We start from the raw sequence: 19,009 nt of genomic DNA, 5'->3' as shown, positions 1-19,009 counted from the left end.
TATTCCTGCCAGTAGAGGGAGTCTTAGTAAAAAAAAAGGGAAAACCCTCCTCTTGCCTGAAAACTGACCCGAAGAATGTCTCTTCTGTCTGGAAGTGCTCCTGGGGTGCAGGAGGAGGCTAGTAGTAGATGACAGTCCAATGAGAAAGCGCTGTTGTGTCCAGTTTTGGTTTGTGGAGAGCAGTTAGCTTTGTCACAGATAAATTTACAATTGTATGAGTTTGCTGTTCTTCCATGGTGACAGTTCTAAATCTTTAAAGTCTTACTTTTTAATCCTTCAGGTTAGCTGCACATGTAAAAACAGTTACTTTTATTGGTCTTACTGATTTTTATTATGCCCTTTGAAATTGCCATTAAGACATTCTGAATATATCAATATACAGCCATCTTTTGGTATCACAAAAGATTATTTTCAGGATGCCTGCTAGATAGCCAAACCCACTGATGCTCGGGTGCTTTTAATAGGTGGAATAACATTTGCACATATCTATTTATACACATTCTTGCACATGCTTGAAATCATTCCTTGTTACTTACAGTATTGGGTACCACTTAGATACCCTTAGATAAACTATTTTGTTCAAGGAGTAATGACAAGAAAAGGAAGTGAATGAACGCTCATGCATGCATGCACACAATAATATTATGTTTTGTACAGATGTGGTTTTCCCTCCTATTTCCAGTCTGTAGTTCATAAAAGGCTTCAAATGCAGAGCTCAAAGATACAGAGGACAATGGTATTTGGGGGACTTCAGCGATACACGGACATACCTCAGAATTAGAAAAGATACACCTACGTGGTTATGGGCTATGGTAACAGAATTTGTAAAGACATTTAGGCTATAAAGTCAAGTATAGTTCTGTCTTAAAATTAGCTTCTGAGGTTATTGTTGGTAAAGGCCATACAAGCAAGTATTATTCTTTGAGTATTTTCAAAACCTCGGGGGAGAAACCGTACAAATTAGATCAGAGAAGGAGAACTTTTGAATACTTCATATGAGACAGTGTTCTTACTAGATGTGGTAACTAAATGACATGCTCTTTCTCAAGAAAGAATGATGAGTAGATTAAATATTTAAATTGCGTTTGTAAACACTTATAGAGGATAAAAATTGAAGACAAAGGATGTGTACTTTTTAATGGCTCATTTTAAATCAAGGAGAAGACTCATTAGACACTCTGGTTCTTTGGAAATATTTTAATAAAGACCACTGAGAGAATTTGAATAACAGATTATCTGAGGCAGATAGTTTTACATTTTAGAGCATAATTTTCCCATCAGAACTATAGTTAACTGGTTTTTGTGAAATAGATAATAGGTACTTGGCAGCATACTGACATTTTAAGAAATTAGGAATTTTAAAAACAAATTATATACAATATTTGAAACACATTTGAACTTTTTTTTTTTTTTCGAGACAGGGTTTCTCTGTGGCTTTGGAACCTGTCCTGGAACTAGCTCTTTAGACCAGGCTGGTCTCGAACTCACAGAGATCCACCTGCCTCTGCCTCCCAAGTGCTGGGATTAAAGGCGTGTGCCACCATCACCCGGCAGAACATATTTATTAACAGGTGTTACCTGTCAACTTCTTGAAGTAAGAATCATTATGGGATGTAAGACTTTCTAATTGTTTGGCACCAGTGAATACTCTGTCTGGCCCATAGTCTGCAGAGTTCTTCTTCCCACTGTGCCTGGATGAGAAGTAAGGCTAGGATGTTCTTGGGAATCCAGCGATAAGCAGTTGTTTTACTTTAGAACATAGTCACATAAACAGGTGGCCATCTAGCACTTTGTAGTGGGCTCTGCAGGTACTTGTAAGCCATATGAAGTAGTTACTGGTTTTTAAAAGTACTTTCTGAGATAGTCAAATTAAAACAAGTTAAGTTATCATTGATAATGCTGAGTTTTCCAGGCTCTGTTTTGTTCGATCTATATTTTGGCTTAGAATATTTCAAGGCAAGTTGATTTCAGCAAGGCAGTAGAACAAAATCATTAAGACAGACTGCCAGGTTAGACTTGTATGGTTTCCCAGGCTATTTGATTTCAGGAGGCATCAATGTTCTATTTGTATAATAAGAGTAATATTGTCTGCTTTGTAGGGAGAATCAAATGAGTGAGAATGGGTGAAACATGAGCTAGTATAGTATCTGACACATTTTAAACAAGCCATAAATGCTAATAAATTATTATTAGTAGTATCCATTTCATTTATACATTATATAAAACCCTCAGCATTGTTACCATGAAATATCTCAAGCCATTTAGCATCTTTCTGATAGATTGTGATGAGTTGGTTTCTAAATTTACTGCTGAGGGCCAATTATTCTGTATTATTGAATATTAAGAAATTTCTCTTTGAGAGTACTAGCCAAAAATAGTAATTTCATTTATAATGGTTAATCTTGATTGTCAGCTTTACTAGGATTTAGAATTACCATGGTAACAAAACTGGGCATCTCTTTGAGGGATTATTTAGATTAGGTTAATTGAAGTCGAAAGACCCACCCTAAATGGGTTGCATCATTCTATGGGCTGGGGTTACTCTTTCTGAATAGAAAGGAGAAAGTGAACTAAGCACATCTTCAAGTCAAGAGTCAAGAGACTCTTGACTACATGTAGGGTGACATACTGTCTCCTGCTCTTGCTGCCATACTGTCCCTGAATATATCCCCTAGAACTATAATCCAAGATAAACGTTTCTTTCCTTAAGTTGTTTATAACCATTATTTTGTCACAACAAGGAGACAGAACTAATACAGATGGCAAGGCATTTTGATACAACAGGCATGCGCCACCATGACTGACAACTTTTAACTTTTCTTTTAAGGTAGCCTTGTTCTTTTATTTTACACACCTCTCTCCTTAGTAATCTTCATATCATATTTAAAAGCAAGGTTACTTGCTTTCTGTGACTTTCTTGTTCTGCCTCTTTTACATTTCCCCCTATATCTCTGTTACTCCTGCCTTGCAGAATTTTGAGCCAATTCCTAGAAATACTTTCTCCTGTTGTGGAGCTCTGTACTAGAAGAGCAAAGATGGAGGTTTTCTTTGTGTGTGTGTGTGTGTGTGTGTGTGTGTGTGTGTGTGTGTGTGTGTACTCTTTCTCCTAGTCTAAACATAAGGACCCCCTTTGCACATGTTACTGGATGGTGTAAAAAATCCTTTCCAATAATAAGTGCTTTTCTCTAAATATTTTTCATTTCCAGTTTATATTTTTTCCCTATTTTGTTTTGATTTAACGTCTATTAGTTGTAGGTGTCAGGCAGATCTAGTGGTTTGTTAGTAGTTTGTCCCTTTTGGATTGAGTTTGAATTTTATGGGGATAAGCAGTCAGATAATTTTGTTATAAATATTACCCATAGACTCTTGAGATTTTTGTGTTGTATTGGGGTGTCTGTGTGTTTGTATTCGAGCCTATGTATATAGAGACAAAAGGAAAACTGTGGATGTCATTTTTTAGTTTTTGTTTTTTTTTTCTTGTTGTTGTTGTTGTTTTGTTTTTTGAGACAGGGTATCTCTGTAGCTTTGGAGCCTGTCCTGGAACTAGCTCTTGTCGACCAGCTGGCCTAGAATTCACAGAGATCCGCCTGGCCCTGCCTCCGAAGTGCTGGGTTTAAAGACGTGTGCCACCACCGCCAGGCCTAGCACTGGGCTTTTTATTTGTGCTAGCCCATGTTATCTAGTAGGGGCATTGTCAGCCCATTATGGAATAAATCCACTTACACTCTTTTTATATGTGTGTGTATATGCATTTTAGGAAGCTTGTACAGACTTGAGGGTCTTTAGTGTTAGTTATCCCTCTTTACCCTGCAACCCATACCCCAATTTAACCCTTTCTGTTCATTCATTCTCCTTTTTTCCTTTATTCTACTGTGTTCTATCTCACTTCTTTTAACAGTCCCCTCCCAACACTGTGGCCCCTTACTGATTCATGACCTCTATGAAATACACATAACATATGAAGATTCAAAGTTAACATCCCGAAGTGAACGAAAGCATATGATGTTTGTTGTTCTGAGTCAAGGTTACCTTGCTCAGGATGGTTGTTTGTAGCTTCTTCCATTTACTTGTGAATTTCATAACTTCATTTTTCTTAACAGCTGAATAATAGTCCATTGTGTACCATATTTTTGTTACCCTTTCATGAACTGATGGACATCTAGGTCATTCCTGTTTCCTGGCTATTGTGAATAGAACAGCAATGCAAATGGATGAGCAAGTATCTCTTTGGTAGGATATGGAATCCTTTGGTTTATATGCAGGAATGGTATAGTTGTGCCATATAGTAGATCTGTATCTTGGTTTTTGAGAAACCAACACTGATTTCCATGTTAGCCACACCAGTTTGTACTCCTACCAGCAGTGACTAAATGTTACCCTGTAGACTTCCAAACATTATAGGTTATTGTTGATGTGCTTCTCCAGAATTTGATGGTAAGACCCTGAAGATACCTCTTAGAACATTGAGAGATCAAGCTGGTACTCACCTGGGAGCTTCATCTCACTGGCTAGCTTTCACAGTGCTGCAAGGTGGTTCCCATGCTACTAGAGGAGAAAAATAGTCATCAGCTTTACCCTGCTGTGATTCCTGAGAGCTATAGTAACAACCAGCCTGTCAAGACATGCCCTCCAGTGCATGGGAGTAACCAGCTGCTTTCTGATTGGACGTAAAGCCTGCTCCACAAAATGAAACTGATATCTGACATTACTATGGGTTCAAGAACCTGTAGCTAGGCTTTAGGGGAAAACCAACTACTACTATTCTGCTAAATGGGTATAGTATTAAAACAAATCTTAATGACTTACTGTTGTACACTTAGATTAGTGTACCTCTCAGCCATCATCAGATATGCTTCTTTTTGTGGTGGACAGTGATTAATAAAGAGATCCATAAGTGCCCAAGGTCTCTTATTTAAAGCATTCAGAATGGGACATCTATATCATATCATATCATATCATATCATATCATATCATATCATATCATATCATATCATACACTTGCCTCTCAAGGCTCAGGGTGTGGAGGAAGCGGAGGAAAGAGTGTATGAGTCAGGGTGGTGGATAATTACATTGAAACTGTTTTTTGCATACAGCAGGGCAGTTGTATATGTGAACAGTGGCTATGGCAGATTATATGAGACCTGCACAAACTCAGGCCATACAGAGTCAGTATGAAGGATGTGGGGTAGGTAGGTAGGCTGTAGACATGAAGTTCTACCTCTAGCAGAAGAGTTATTGGCAACTGATAGTTGCTGGAATGAGGATGAGGAAATTCAGTTTTCTTTTTTCTTTCCTTCCTACCTGACTTTGCTTTTTCGAGGTAGGATTTCTCTGTGTAACAGTTTTGGTTGTCCTGTGTCCTGGATCTTGCTTTGTAGACCAGGCTGGCCCCAAGCTTACAAGAGCTCCACCTGCCTCTGCCTCCTGAGTGCTGGAATTAAAGGTGTGCACCGCCACCACCTCCTGGCCATAGTCAGTTTTCCTTTAGAATGTGACAGCCACATTCGAGTCAGTGGAGGCCCCACAGCCGAGAGTATGTGAGCAACACAAATTGGACTTGTTGGGTTAAGAAAAAAGATATGAATTTGGGTATGTAGGGTTTAGGAATGTATGGATTTGACAGGAGTTAGGGGAGGAAGTTGAATATAGTCAAATACATTGTACAGCATTCTCAGAGATTATTAATATTAGTCAAATCCTTAGATGCTGTTCTTTAGGAAGCTGTTAATCTTGTCTCTCACTGAGACATAGAGTTTGTCAAGTAGGCTAGGCTTGTCTGGCCAAGGGAGTCTCAGGAATCTCGTCTCCACTTCTGCAATGCTAGGATCACAGTTTGTAGCGTCAGACCTGGTCTTTTACATGGATACTGGCAGTTGAACTCTCAGGCTCTCATACTCGATAGCCATCTACCCAGGCCAACTGTCTACCCCCTCTTCACACCTTCACACTTCTAAGAAGAGTCTAGAAATATCAAAAATGGTTTCTGATATTACAGAATTTCCATGACAGATAACACTTAATAGAACAAAATTCTAGGCTATTTGAAGTTAATTTGGAGAGCTCTGTCATTAAGCAATATTTTGCCTACGTGTATTAGAACACTAATTTCTTAAAATTTTTCTCGAATAAATGTTCATAGTGTCTTATAGAGCCAGGAACATAATAAACTCTCAGCACACAATTCTATACATTTATGGGAGAAAATCTGGGATGAAAATAAGTTTTTTATGGGATCATTGCTCATTATAACCCCTTCAAGCTGGGGGAAAAAAAAGGCTGAATCAGGCCTCACGTGAATGCTTTTTAAGTTGATTGGTTCTATGCTGAATTCTTACTAGGTTCTTTAAATGAGTTTCTAATGAGCGGAGAATGGGAACAACATGCAGCGTTGAGGTACATACTGTGCACATGTGAAGAGATGTAAGGCAATAAATAAAATGCTGTTTTGTAATACATCTATAAGAGACCTTTTTAAGCAAATCCATTTTGTGAAAATTCACATAAATTTTGAATTTGAATGTGCAGGATTGTGCCCTCAACTTTCTTTTTCCTTTTGATTTTTTATATATATATAATATACACACACATATGTATATCTTTTCTCTTGATTTATATGTGTGTGTCTGTACGTACATATTTTTAAGTTAGAATTTTAATGAGACCAGTAGTAATTTTTTTAATCTACATATTTTAGAATTCTCTATTCCTAACGATGGCTGTGGCTCTTGGTTCAGAGTAGTGAACAAAACTGTAAGATGTTTCTAAAAGGAAATTCTTAATTCTGTTAAACTAATAGTGCCTAGGTAGACTTGAGATAGCATAACCAAAGCCACACTAAGTTTTTTGAAGGTAAGGCTTAAGTCCCACATAGAGTAATGTATTTGGTAGCAAATTGTTATACTTATTGAATGTATACCTGTGTGAATAGATAGTCTGTAAATAGCTCTTATTAGTTTCATTACACATCACATTTTAGAATTAGACTCTCTCTCTCTGCTATATGTGTAACTACAGTAATGATAGAGGATAGGAGAACTATGGGCCTGGGCTCTTGTTCTAGCTCTATTAAGTACGTGATGAGTGATCTTCAGCATATCAATAACTTAGCAGCGCTCTTTCCCCCCTCTGTATACTAGTCATTGCAAAGTTTCACAATTCTTTCCATGGTAAGCTTTGCTTATGAAATAAAGCATAATATAATAGGCAGAGAATCTTGAGGCAGAATGATGGAAAATACATTCTGTTTGAAAAAGTAAGGTGTGTTTTAATGTGCTGAAGGAGATAAGATGCATGTTATCACCAGGATTGGTTTGATGTAGATCCCGCGAATGATAGGGAGCTCTTAAAATAGGGAGTTGAAAAGTAACATTTTGCTTTTAAGAAAATTACTCTGATGGACACGTTCCGGCAAAAGCCCAGGAACTTAGTGACTAGGTATTGAGCTATGGTAATGGCAATGGTGTGATACATGGGAGAAAAAAGTTATTAAGACTCTGGCATGAAAGCATGGGATAAAACCGGACTCGCTGAACATAGCGGACAATGAGGACTGCTGAGAAGTCAAGAACAATGACACTGGGTTTTGATCCTACTGCCCGTACTGGCTTTGTGGGAGCCTAGGCAGTTTGGATGCTCACCTTACTAGACCTGGAAGGAGTTGGGTGGTCCTTGGACTTCCCACAAGGCAGGGAACCCTGATTGCTCTTCGGGCTGATGAGGGAGGGGAACTTAATTGGGAGAGGGGGAGGGATATGGGAGGCGGTGGCGAGGAGGAGGCAGAAATCTTAAATAAATAAATAAATAAATAAATAAATAAATAAATAAATAAAAGACTCTGGCAAAAGGAAGAGTCTAGGGTAACTCCTGAGTATGGTCTCAAGCATGTAAGATAAAAGTAATTGCTTATTTTTGAATTCGAAATGGTATAAATTTCATAGTAGAGATTACTTAGGAGTTTTGTTATAACAATATTTAATTTAGTTGCCCTTTTAAAAATGCATACCCTCAATGGATATTAATTAACAAATGCAGCAGCAAATACATCAGGGTTTGAGAATATCTTGAAATTGTATAAAGGCCTCCTCTAAACTTATACCATCAGTAAAAGTTTGTATTTTTTATTTTTTAAAACACTAATTAAAAGACAGCAACCTCCCTCCCCCAGTTTCATGAAACTGAAGGAATGGACTCTGTTTTAAATATTTCAAAGAGTTCCCAAGACAAGAAATGGTGAACCTTCTTTTCCAGTGGCTGGATTCCAAAGGCTCTTGAGCCACCCCTGAAAGGAATCCTGTGCCTTTTGACAGCTGTTGTAGTGGTAGAGATGAGTCTGTTGATGGGAAGACTTTCTCTAGGAACTACCAGCATTCATTTCACTTTGATAATTAATTCTTAAAAAAAAATCACATATTAGTTTAGGTCATTGAAAATCTTACTCTATCGTTAAAGATTTTTGCTGATAGAGAAAATAGAGCAAATTGCTTCTCTTTCCTATAAAATACATTAAACTTTTAAGATCCCCAAGCCATAGTATTATATCTAAGAAGATAATCCTACTGAGAAAAGATGTAGTAAATAAATGTCATGAATCTGTTTTAGATTCAGTTTTGAGTGGAAGATCTACTTGGATGACAGTTTTTTGAAATTTATACTGTTATTTTGCTCATAACCTTTTGATCCATCAGAAGACTTTGTTCTTAGTTGAAGGACAAAGTTCTCCACTATAGTTCAGGTTCTAAGTTCCCTCTTAAGCTTTTTTGTAAAGTTTTTTTTTCTTTTTTTGGATTTTCGAGACGGGGTTTCTCTGTAGCTGTTGGTTCCTGTCCTGGAACTAGCTCTTGTAGACCAGGCCTCGAACTCACAGAGATCCGCCTGCCTCTGCCTCCCGAGTGCTGGGATTAAAGGCGTGCGCCACCACTGCCCGGCTTGTAAAGTTTTTTTTAAAGATTTTTTTTATGTGTGTTTCTATATACACTCACACATGTGTGCAGATTCTCAATGGTCAGAAGAGTCATCAGATCCTTTGTACCTGGAATTACAGGTGGTTGTAAGCATTTGGATGTAAGTACTGGGAACTGACTTGGGTCTTCTGCAAGAATAACAAGTGCTTTTTTCTGCCTAGTCCTCTCTCCACCCCTTCTAAAAAAAAGCATTTTTCCACTTGTGGCCTATTTGAGTGTGAAATAGTTAAATAGATTGGGTTTATGGGTATGTAAAATGACATACAAACCAAAAATTTATTGATAATAAGTAAGATTATTTTAAAGGAATTCTTTAGCATATATTTGAGTTTACTGTTTATGATGTTAAAGAGAAAGGGAAATTTACATACTAATGAGTACTTGTTGATTGTTACATAAAATGTTTAATCTTAGCTGAATATTTGATATTATAAGTTAATGAGCATCTTCAACAGAGTTATTTGATATTTTGATTTTATAAACAGCAATGCTAAGAATGCCACTTTGTATGAGTAAATAGCACAAAATGGCAGAAGTATGTTTAGGGCCATTGGAAAATCTGTCCTAATCATAAGCCAGAATTTTATGCTTTATATGGAATTCATACCAGCAACTTAAACAACAATTTTTCAAACTGAACACTGTAACACAATAAAGGAATGGTAGTAGGCACATATTAGAAGTGTTTGTATTCTGTGATAATGTTCACACAAGGGAAGGGCAGTGTGCCGTAGAAACCGATTTATAGCATCTGTAGTCATCTTGAGCCCTGACCTGTGTTGCGGGCAGTATTCATTGGCACTAAATGGTGTGACAGCTCATGCAGTTCAAAATGTAACATTTTGTGTTCAAAACCTCGGCTGCAGTGAAGTTATGAGGATCCCAGAAGCAGTTTGGACTCTATACATTTGACTTTGAATTAATTTTCAGTCGTTACATGTTGACAAACCTTTTATTCTTGCCACATTTTTTATGCCTCTTCCCATTCAGTTCCATGCTGTTATTAGTATTTTAGGGAAAATGCAGAATTAATGTCCCTTCTCTCATTTTTCATTCCGTTTGGGGAAATGGAAATAATGGGCATTGCACAAATGCCTAAGATTACAACATTGTGAAAGGAATACTTGTCTTTTAATTCTACCATCAGCCATCTGATTTTCATAGACATAGCCATGTTAATTATTTTTTTGTGTGTCATTCCTGAAATACTTTATGCATAAATATACAAACATTTAGATGGTATATGTTTTTACAACATTATATAAGAATGTTTTGACCTGGCCATCAGATTCTTCTTTCCTGGATCTATTCCTCAGAAAATTAGGTAGATGTTTTAAATGGTTGTGTATGCTCATGTGTGCTTCTTTAGAGCTAGAGGTTGATGTTGGGTGTCTTCCTTAGTCACTCTCCACCCTCCCCTGTGACCCTTATTTTTGAGAGACATGGTCTCACTGTGTAGATCTGAGTGATCTGGAACTCTTGCTATGTGCTACCCATCTGCCTCTGCCTCCCAAATGCTGGGACTAAATGAATGTGCCACCTGTTCTTATTATTTTGAGACATGCTTTTTCTCTGAACCTGAATGTTCACTGCCTGATTTGACTCATTGGTCAGCGAGTTTCAGGAATCTGTATGTATGTGCTGTACTGTGCCTAGCTCTTTATGAGAGTCCTGGGAGTCCTAGCTCAAGTCCTCGTGCTCTTAAATAAGTGTTTACGGACTGAAACATTTGTCCAGCCCTAGTTGAAATAGTTCTACTTTTCTTCTGCATTTATCAGAGCTATGCAGCATCTTTCTATAAACATTCTTCTAAAAACACTAATGTCTATTTAAGATTTTGATTATTTTAGTACCTCACATTTTGCCTTTGGGAACTTAGAGGGCATTACTATACTCTAATCATTCACAATATCTGCTTTCTGTTATTTTTCAACTCATTTATCTCATTTTAAAAAAGCAAGCAGAGGAGTGTCGAGATGACTCAGCAAGTGCTTGCAGCATATGTGTGAGCTGAGTTTAGATGCCCCAGCATTGCAGGGTGGCGGTAGGCAGATTCTGAGCAGCGCTCACCAACCAGGCAGTATAACCAAAGCAACAAACTCCAGGTTCAGTGAGAGAGTCTCAAAGGATGTGAACAACTGAGGAAAGATACCCAGCATTGAGTTCTGTGACCTTCCCACATGCATGTACAAGTGATTGTACCTGTGCTCACATACGTATAACTCTCTCCCCATACACTCCTGAATAAAAGCAACCAGTAAACCTTAAAAGACAAGTATAAAAAACTAGTGAAGACTAGGCAAGTAACTTTCTGATTAGTTCAAAACTTAGTTTTATTCTTAATGTCTGCTGTGCAAGTTCATCTCAGCATCTCAGTGATGAAATTCCAGGAGCATTCCAAGGATAGACAGGAGCATTCTCAGGAGAAGGGGAGATGGGACAAGGGATCCCAGAACCACACTACACAGAGCGTTGAGCCTGGAAGAACTGTGTTTCCAGTTTATCTTTTAGGGTAGGACAAATAGAACTTACCTCTTACTCTGCTGTTCAGGGTGTTGGAATGTTAACACAAAGAAAAAAGTCAATAGGTTTTATTCTCAGGAAAAAGAATCGTTTACTTGGGATTTCAGTTGGGATTATGATTAGTCTTGCTTGGACACCTGTGTTTCTGTCTGACTTTAGTTATGTGTGTGTGTTATACAAGTGCGTTTGTTTGTAGAGACCACAGATCAATCTTGGATAGTGCTTTGCAAGTTCTGTTTTAAAAGATACTCTCTTAGCCGGGCGATGGTGGCGCACACCTTTAATCCCAGCACTTGGGAGGCAGAGGCGGACGGATCTCTGTGACTTCGAGACCAGCCTGGTCTACAGAGCTAGTTCCAGGACAGGCTCTAAAGCCACAAAAAAACCCTGTCTCGAAAAACCAAAAAAAAAAAAAAAAAAAAAAAAATAAACTCAAAATGGCTTACTGGCCTGGAATTAGCTAGCCTGGTTGGCCAGTGAGCCCCAGGCATTGCATTGTAACAACAGTATGTGAGCATAGATACTTTTTCTTGTTCAGCATGTTCAGTTACAGTTGTATTTTTTTAAAATTGATTCTGAAATATTGTCTGGCTTTTTACTTGTGGTGTATTTTCTAAGTTATGGATTACATAGAAAAACTAAAATAAATTATAGATTAAAAAGGGCAAAATCCTTTTTGTAGCAGGTTATGGGATTCTTTTTTTTGAAAGTAACAGCTTTTTTATTGATTTTATTGAGTCTACATTTTTCTCTGCTCTGGTTATGGGATTCTTAAGTGTTGTTTATTATACTATAAATGGGCACAGTGTGAATTTAAGATGGTATTGGGATTTGAACTTAGAGCGCAGCAAGCTTGGCTAGTGTTTACCACTGAGTTCATATCCCCAAGAACAGACTGAATCTAATGGCTAAAGTAAATAGTGTTAACTTTACAGTATGCTCTATCTAGCTGGCATATCATAACTATGAAATGCATAGTTCCTTTATGAGCCTCAATACATTATATGTTTTTATAAGTATCAACGACATTGGCTTTGTATTCTATATGATCTTGTAGTATTTTGAAAACATTTTCTAGAGTCAGAGTATTTTTTGTTTGCCAGATGCTTGTTTTTTTGTGTTTTTAAAGTCTTAATTTCGAAATGAACTCATTTTAAAGTATCTTTTTAAAAGTGTTAATAAAAATATTGGCTTAAGCCGGGTGATGGTGGCGCACGCCTTTAATCCCAGCACTCGGGAGGCAGAGGCAGGCGGATCTCTGTGAGTTCGAGACCAGCCTGGTCTACAGAGCGAGTTCCAGGACAGGCTCCAAAGCCACAGAGAAACCCTGTCTCAAAAAACAAAAAAAAAAAACAAAAAAAAAAACCAAAATAACAAAAAAAATATTGGCTTATAATCCATACATCTCCCTTCTTCACATTTGAATACTGGGTGAAATAGAAAAAGGTATTGACAGATAATGTTATAACCTTACTATTATAAGATAATATTCACAATTCTTAGTATATTTGAATTTTTGATGGCTTGGGTACAAGTATTTTCCTCCTAAAGAGTAAAAACAGGTTTTTAAAAGTGTGTTTTTCAGGAATGTGGGGAAAATGTGTTTTTAAGAATGGTCTCTAGTACTTATAGTCTGGCTTGATTCCCAGAAACTAGATGGTAAAAGTGAAGAAATCTCATTGATAACCCCAGCTTACATTTCTTCCTGGTTACAAACAATTAAAGTATAATACTTACTTTTTTCTTAAAAGAATTTTTAATCTTTATTTGTCAGGGATAGAATGGGTACAAGGTGCTGCAACCTATCTGTGGATGTCAGAGGACAGCCTGCAGGGCTTGGTTTTCTCCTTCCACCATGGGGGTTGGAGATGTATCTCAAGTTACTTAGATTTTGTTTCCCTTATGTTGAAAGGACTAAATGATAAAAATATTTAATTTTTTATCTCTTTTATCATTTCTTTTACACTGTTTCCACCTGCATCCCTTCTCAAGAGGAATAGCAATCTTGTTTACCTGAGAGCCAGGTGGGATAGTTACCCAGATTTGAGTGTATGCTGGGACCTTAGACACCAGCAAGCCTTCAGTTGTGAGAATTTATGCTTATTTTTACTTAAAGGAAAATACCTCTTTGTCCTCTTTAGAGCTTCAACTCAAGACCAGCGTCAAGATAGTTCTTAAACTTAGATTGTTTTCTCAGGAGTTTAGGGTTATGTCTGGGAAATCAGGACAAAAAAACTACATTATAAAAACTGAATCTCTAATTAAAATAGTTAAATGCAAGTTGTCTGTAAATTATATAATATTAAAATATTTTGTCTGTGAATCTTATATTTGTTTGTAGTGTGGTAAAATATCAAGGAAATGCTATTTGGCTAGTTACCACTTGTAACTATAAAAATCTAAAAAATGATTATACAATTATTTTATATTTTCTGAATTCTTAGATTTTAGGGAAGAGGTTTGTAACTGGTTTGTTATTAGTTTTGTGTATACTGTACCCAAAGAAATGAACTCGTAAGTAGAAAAGCATAATTTAGCTGACAGTTCTGAAGGCTCCAGTCCAAGAAGGCACCTTTCTGCTTTTGGCGATATTGAAGCCAGAGGATGGTAATGGTGTGCATGTGGGGTGCATGGTGAAGTCAGCTGTTATATCATGATCTCACTGGGCTCCACTTATAGGCCCCACTAACTTCCAGTGGTGCCACTTTGGGGAGTGGGCCCTTAACAAGTAGACCTTTGGGGAATACTTAAACTACAGCGGTATTCTGTGCACTTCTGACTTTGTATATAAAATTGAGCCATTAAGGCTTAAAGGTGGTTTTGCTTTGTTTAAGGAAAGCTTTCATTGCACAGCAGCTAATCTACTGTGTGGAATTTAGGTCAGCCCTCTTGCATCTTCTTGGCTCTAATTATGAAAATCCTAGAGTAAACCCTGTAGTAAATTTGATCTTAAGTTGTTAGTCCAGGAAATGGCAGCACTGTTCAAATGTTCCATTTTTGTAAACATTAGAACTACCCACAAAATGCCAGGAATTTCATTTTTAAGTAGTAGGTAGGGTTGCTTTCACAGAAAAAGACATTTGAGAAATCATGGAGTCACATGCATATAGGATTAAAGGATTGACTATAATGACTCTGCTTGGAACTTAAATAATTAACCTTGTAGTTAGGATTTAAAGTATTATCTTAAAGAGGAGAATATATGTTGGAAATTGTAACTGTTTTGCAGGGTTCATTTATGTGTGTGTGCCAGAATTACTTTTGTTCATGTGAATAATGAAAAGACCTGACTTCTTTTTTATTACAGTGCATGCAAGATATGGGAAATACTAAAGCAAGACTACTTTATGAAGCCAATCTTCCAGAGAACTTTCGAAGACCACAGACAGATCAGTATCCTTTAAATTTTGCATATTGTATGTTTAAAAGAGTTAGCACATTTTTACCATTAGTATTTTATGTTCATATTGAGGAAGATGTGAAGTGTATTATGGTAGCATTAATTAAAGATGGAAATTACATGCATGATAGTGCATACTTATAATCTCACCAATTTTGGGAGGTAGAGCTGTAAAGTACTAAGTTATGTGCCAACTTGTAGGTTTGATACATAGTAAGAACCTATTTCATGAAAACTAGGAATGGGTAATGTAGCCTGTGTAGAATGGCTTGCTCAGTATGTAGAAGAAGGTCCTGGGTTTGATCTCCATGTCCTAAAAAGAAAAAAGAAAGAGAATTGATTTGCCCTAACTATGCTTTGATTTTTGAGTAGTGAATGTGTGTGTGTGTGTGTGTGTGTGTGTGTGTGTGTGTGTGTGTGTGGTAGGAGGAGGCTTATTCGTTTCTCAGCCACCCAGATTGCCAAAATAATCACACAGAAACTGTATTAATTAAATCACTGCTTGGCCAATTACTCTAGCACATTGCTAGGTAGCTCTTACTTCTTAATTAACCCATCTCCATTATTTTATATTTTATCATGAGGCTAATAGCCTACTTGCAAAGTTTCAGCATGTCTGTCTCTGGTGGTGGCTCCATGGCTTCTCTTTTAACTCTGCCTCCTTTCTCCCAGCATTCAATTTACTTTTCCCTGCTTCGCACTATTCTACCCTATCACAAGCTCAAGACAGTTTATTAACCAAAGGTATCCACAGCATACAGAGGGGAATCCTACATCACCTCCCCTTTTCTGTTTAAATAAAAAGAAGGTTTTAAATTTAACATAGTAAAATTATGCATAACAAAGCAGGTATCAAGTAAGAATTACAGTTACAATATCTACTTTATCTTGTATCATGACTAAAGAAAATTATAACTATTCTTCAACTCCATCAAAGTCCAGAAGGATATAATATTACCTACGTAAGCAGGAAGTGCAATTTAAGCCACTTCCAAAACTCTAGAATTGACAGAGACATCTTGCTGCCTGGACAGTCACCCAAAGTTCTTCTGTACTGTTTGGGCATCCCTCTTCAGCCTACAGGCCCATAGCTTCCAGCAGACTTTTCCACAAAGCAGGAAATTTCAAAGATAGTTTCACCTATATTGGCAGTTTGTCAGTAACTTTCTTCTGTGTCCTGCTGAATGTCTTGCAGACTCTTTCATGAGGCAGGAACTGCAAAGGATGGTCTCACCTTTAGGCAAGTTTAGCAGTCATTTCTTTGTGGGTCTTACATGTCCAGTTCATATATTATAACATCAAGCAGTCCAGGCAAGAGCAATTTCTTACCCAAATGGCTAACCAATACCATAAGGAGCCTCTTCGGTACCCATCTTCCTCTTGAAGTAGCTTGGTGCTGCCAGGAGCAGATGTGTCTCAATGTCATGAAAAGTCCTAAGTTCTTAGACATCTTAAATGCCATATTCTATAGTCTTGGAAAGGTTTGAAGATAATCTTATCTACCTGAAATATATCTCTATATATTTAGAAAACCTAATATGACTACAAGCTTGACTATTATAGATGATTATCTATTAACCTATATTTCTTAATTATACATAACATTTTAAAATAAGCTATGTAAACACAATACCTTGATCAAGAACGGATATATATATATACACACACACACACACACACACAACAAATTTGACTTTAAATTTGTATCAATAAACTCAGATCTATACCAGTGCAAATCTTTATAGCATATCCTCCTTCAAGTGTAAACAAACATTTATAAACAATCACTTAGGGAATTTGGGTGTAGTTCTTTTCAAACTGCTTTCTGCTTTTTGTTGGGTGAAGTAATTTTTGGGCGTTGTTTATGGCATCCTTTGGGGGGGGGTTGGTCCATAAACCACATTAGTCTGGAAGGATTGCACAGGTTCTCATCTTCTGTGGAAACAAAAGAAGAACCTCTTTTCCAAAGCAACATATCCTTAGATCCATATTTTGAAATCAAGATACCTTTAAAGTATATATGTTGGTTTTGCTTAGCAGTCCCCAGAATCAAATGTTACTCTGCAGTCGAAAAATTCAAAGAAAACACAATAATATACATAATCTAGACTCTATGTATTTTTCATATTTTTGTGGCTTATTTGTTTTTACTCTATTATTTTTAATATTTATTTTATTTTCTTTATTACTTTAATCTACAACTGTCTGTACTGTTTAAAGATGTTTTTTAATAAACCATTCACTTTTCCTCTTATAACTCGCTATACTCTTTTTTTCCCAAGCCTACATATATTTTTTAAACACACTGTGACTTGTTTAGAGTCCTTTTATGTGTGAATCTGTCCTGTTGTGGATCTGTAAATCTTTTCTGTCCAGGAGTGCTTCTTAAAATGCTAAGCACTTCTAAGGCTGCTTTGCCTTTTGGCTCTGCCCAGTCCAACATGGTGGGACGGAGGTCTGTTTAATGTGAGTCATGCTCACAGCCCCATTTTCAGGCACACAACAGGTCTATGTTGCCATTAAGCAAGTTGTAGAACTCTGGTCACAAACTCCATTTAAATGCTTGGCCTCCAAAAAGAACCAGTGTTTGTGCTGGCAGCATGGCCCAGAAGCTGCTGTTTCAAAAAACCGTGGCTTTTTTTCTGCTACTGATGAATCAGGAAAACCTCTCTTAAAGGAGCGGAGTCTAGAAGAAAAAGGAAATACAGATTGGAGAGTCAGTGATAGACACCCTTTGTTGGTGTGTGTGTGTGTGTTGTGTGTGTGTGTGTGTGTGTGTGTGTGTGATACTCTCTGGAGTGGCCTTTCCTTCTTTGAAAGTGAAGGTGTACACAGACCCTGAAGAATAGCACATATTTGTAGAAGAAATGTAGCCAGGTAAACACATGAGAATCTGACATAGCTGTAGCCAGACGTACTAAGTGATCTGTCAGAGTAAATACCACTTTTCCCAAAGCATTTACTAAATTGGATCATATTAATATGAGGTATTGATCTTTTACTGTTTACAAAAAGATGGTCTTATAGTTGTTGGAAAGTGTTTAGGGAGGGACATTGTCTAAGCATATATGAAGTTTAGAGTAGAAGATGACGAATCTTGGACTGTGAGCTTAGCTACCATGTGCCTATATAGCCTAAAAGTAAAGTTCAGTTACTGTAGTTCCAGCTACTCAGGAGGCCGCAGCATGACAGACTACTTGAGTCTGAACTACATAATGAATCCTTTCTCAAAAATAATATTTGTAATCATTTTTCTTTTACTCTGAAGCACTGCTTTTTAGAGCAGTGGTTCTCAGCGTCCCTAATTCTGCAATTCTTTAATACAGTTCCTCATGTTATTTCATTGCTATTTCATAACTGTAATTTTACTACTGTTATGAATTGTAATATAAATAATCTGTGTTTTCTGATGGTGTTTCTTAGTCAACCCCTGTGAAAGGGTCTTTCAGTCCCCCAAAGGGGTCTCTACCTTCAGGTTGAGAACCACTGATTTAGAGAGATTAATAAGAAAATCAGTTTTGCCTCCTTTCAGTCTGAAGCTTAAATCTCTTAGAAAAACTTAACACCAGGATGGGAATTACAGCTCAGAGACAGAATGCTTATCTGGTAGTATGCCTAAGGCAATCGATTGGATTCCCAGGAAAGAAAGAAAAGAAAAGAAAGAAAGAAAAAAAAGTCAGTCTAGAGAGATGACTCAGCAGCTTAAGAGCACTGGCTGCTCTCCTAGAGGATCTGCTTCAGTTCTCTGCATCCACGTGGCAATTTACAAGGCTGACCTTGGTTGTTAAAAAGCTCACATTTCTTTACCTTTATAGTTGTAAATACAATTTCATAAGGGAATTAAGTAAGAAAAAGTCAGTCTTCCTCTCTTTCTTCCTTTCTTTTTCTTTCCTTTCTTCCTTCCAGCCATCCTTGTAAAGCTTATGGGTCTTTGAGCAAAGTCTAATATCTCTGCACTTTTGTAGATATAAATATATAACCCTAGGCCACTGGAGCTAAACTGATTTAAATTCATATAACAGGGACCTTGTTACATTCTTTTTATTTTCTTTTATTTTTTATTGAGAAAAGGAAAAAAAAAGTTTCCCCCTCCTCCCAGCCTCCCATTTCCCTCCCCCTCCTCCCA

General features: G+C 37.2%; 1 protein-coding gene across 1 annotated transcript in view; it reads left to right on the top strand.

The window, feature by feature from the left end:
- Smap1 (small ArfGAP 1) overlaps positions 1-19,009 on the top strand; it is a 92,328-nt gene that overhangs the window by 37,444 nt on the left and 35,875 nt on the right. The window contains exon 3 of the mRNA XM_005359875.2: positions 14,791-14,876. Within this exon, the coding sequence (XP_005359932.1) occupies positions 14,791-14,876 (86 nt within the window). The remainder of the gene's footprint in view (positions 1-14,790; positions 14,877-19,009) is intronic.

Source organism: Microtus ochrogaster, linkage group LG2, assembly GCF_000317375.1.
Source record: "Microtus ochrogaster isolate Prairie Vole_2 linkage group LG2, MicOch1.0, whole genome shotgun sequence".
Classification (NCBI taxonomy): domain Eukaryota; kingdom Metazoa; phylum Chordata; class Mammalia; order Rodentia; family Cricetidae; genus Microtus; species Microtus ochrogaster.
This window is presented reverse-complemented; position numbering and strand designations above follow the sequence as displayed.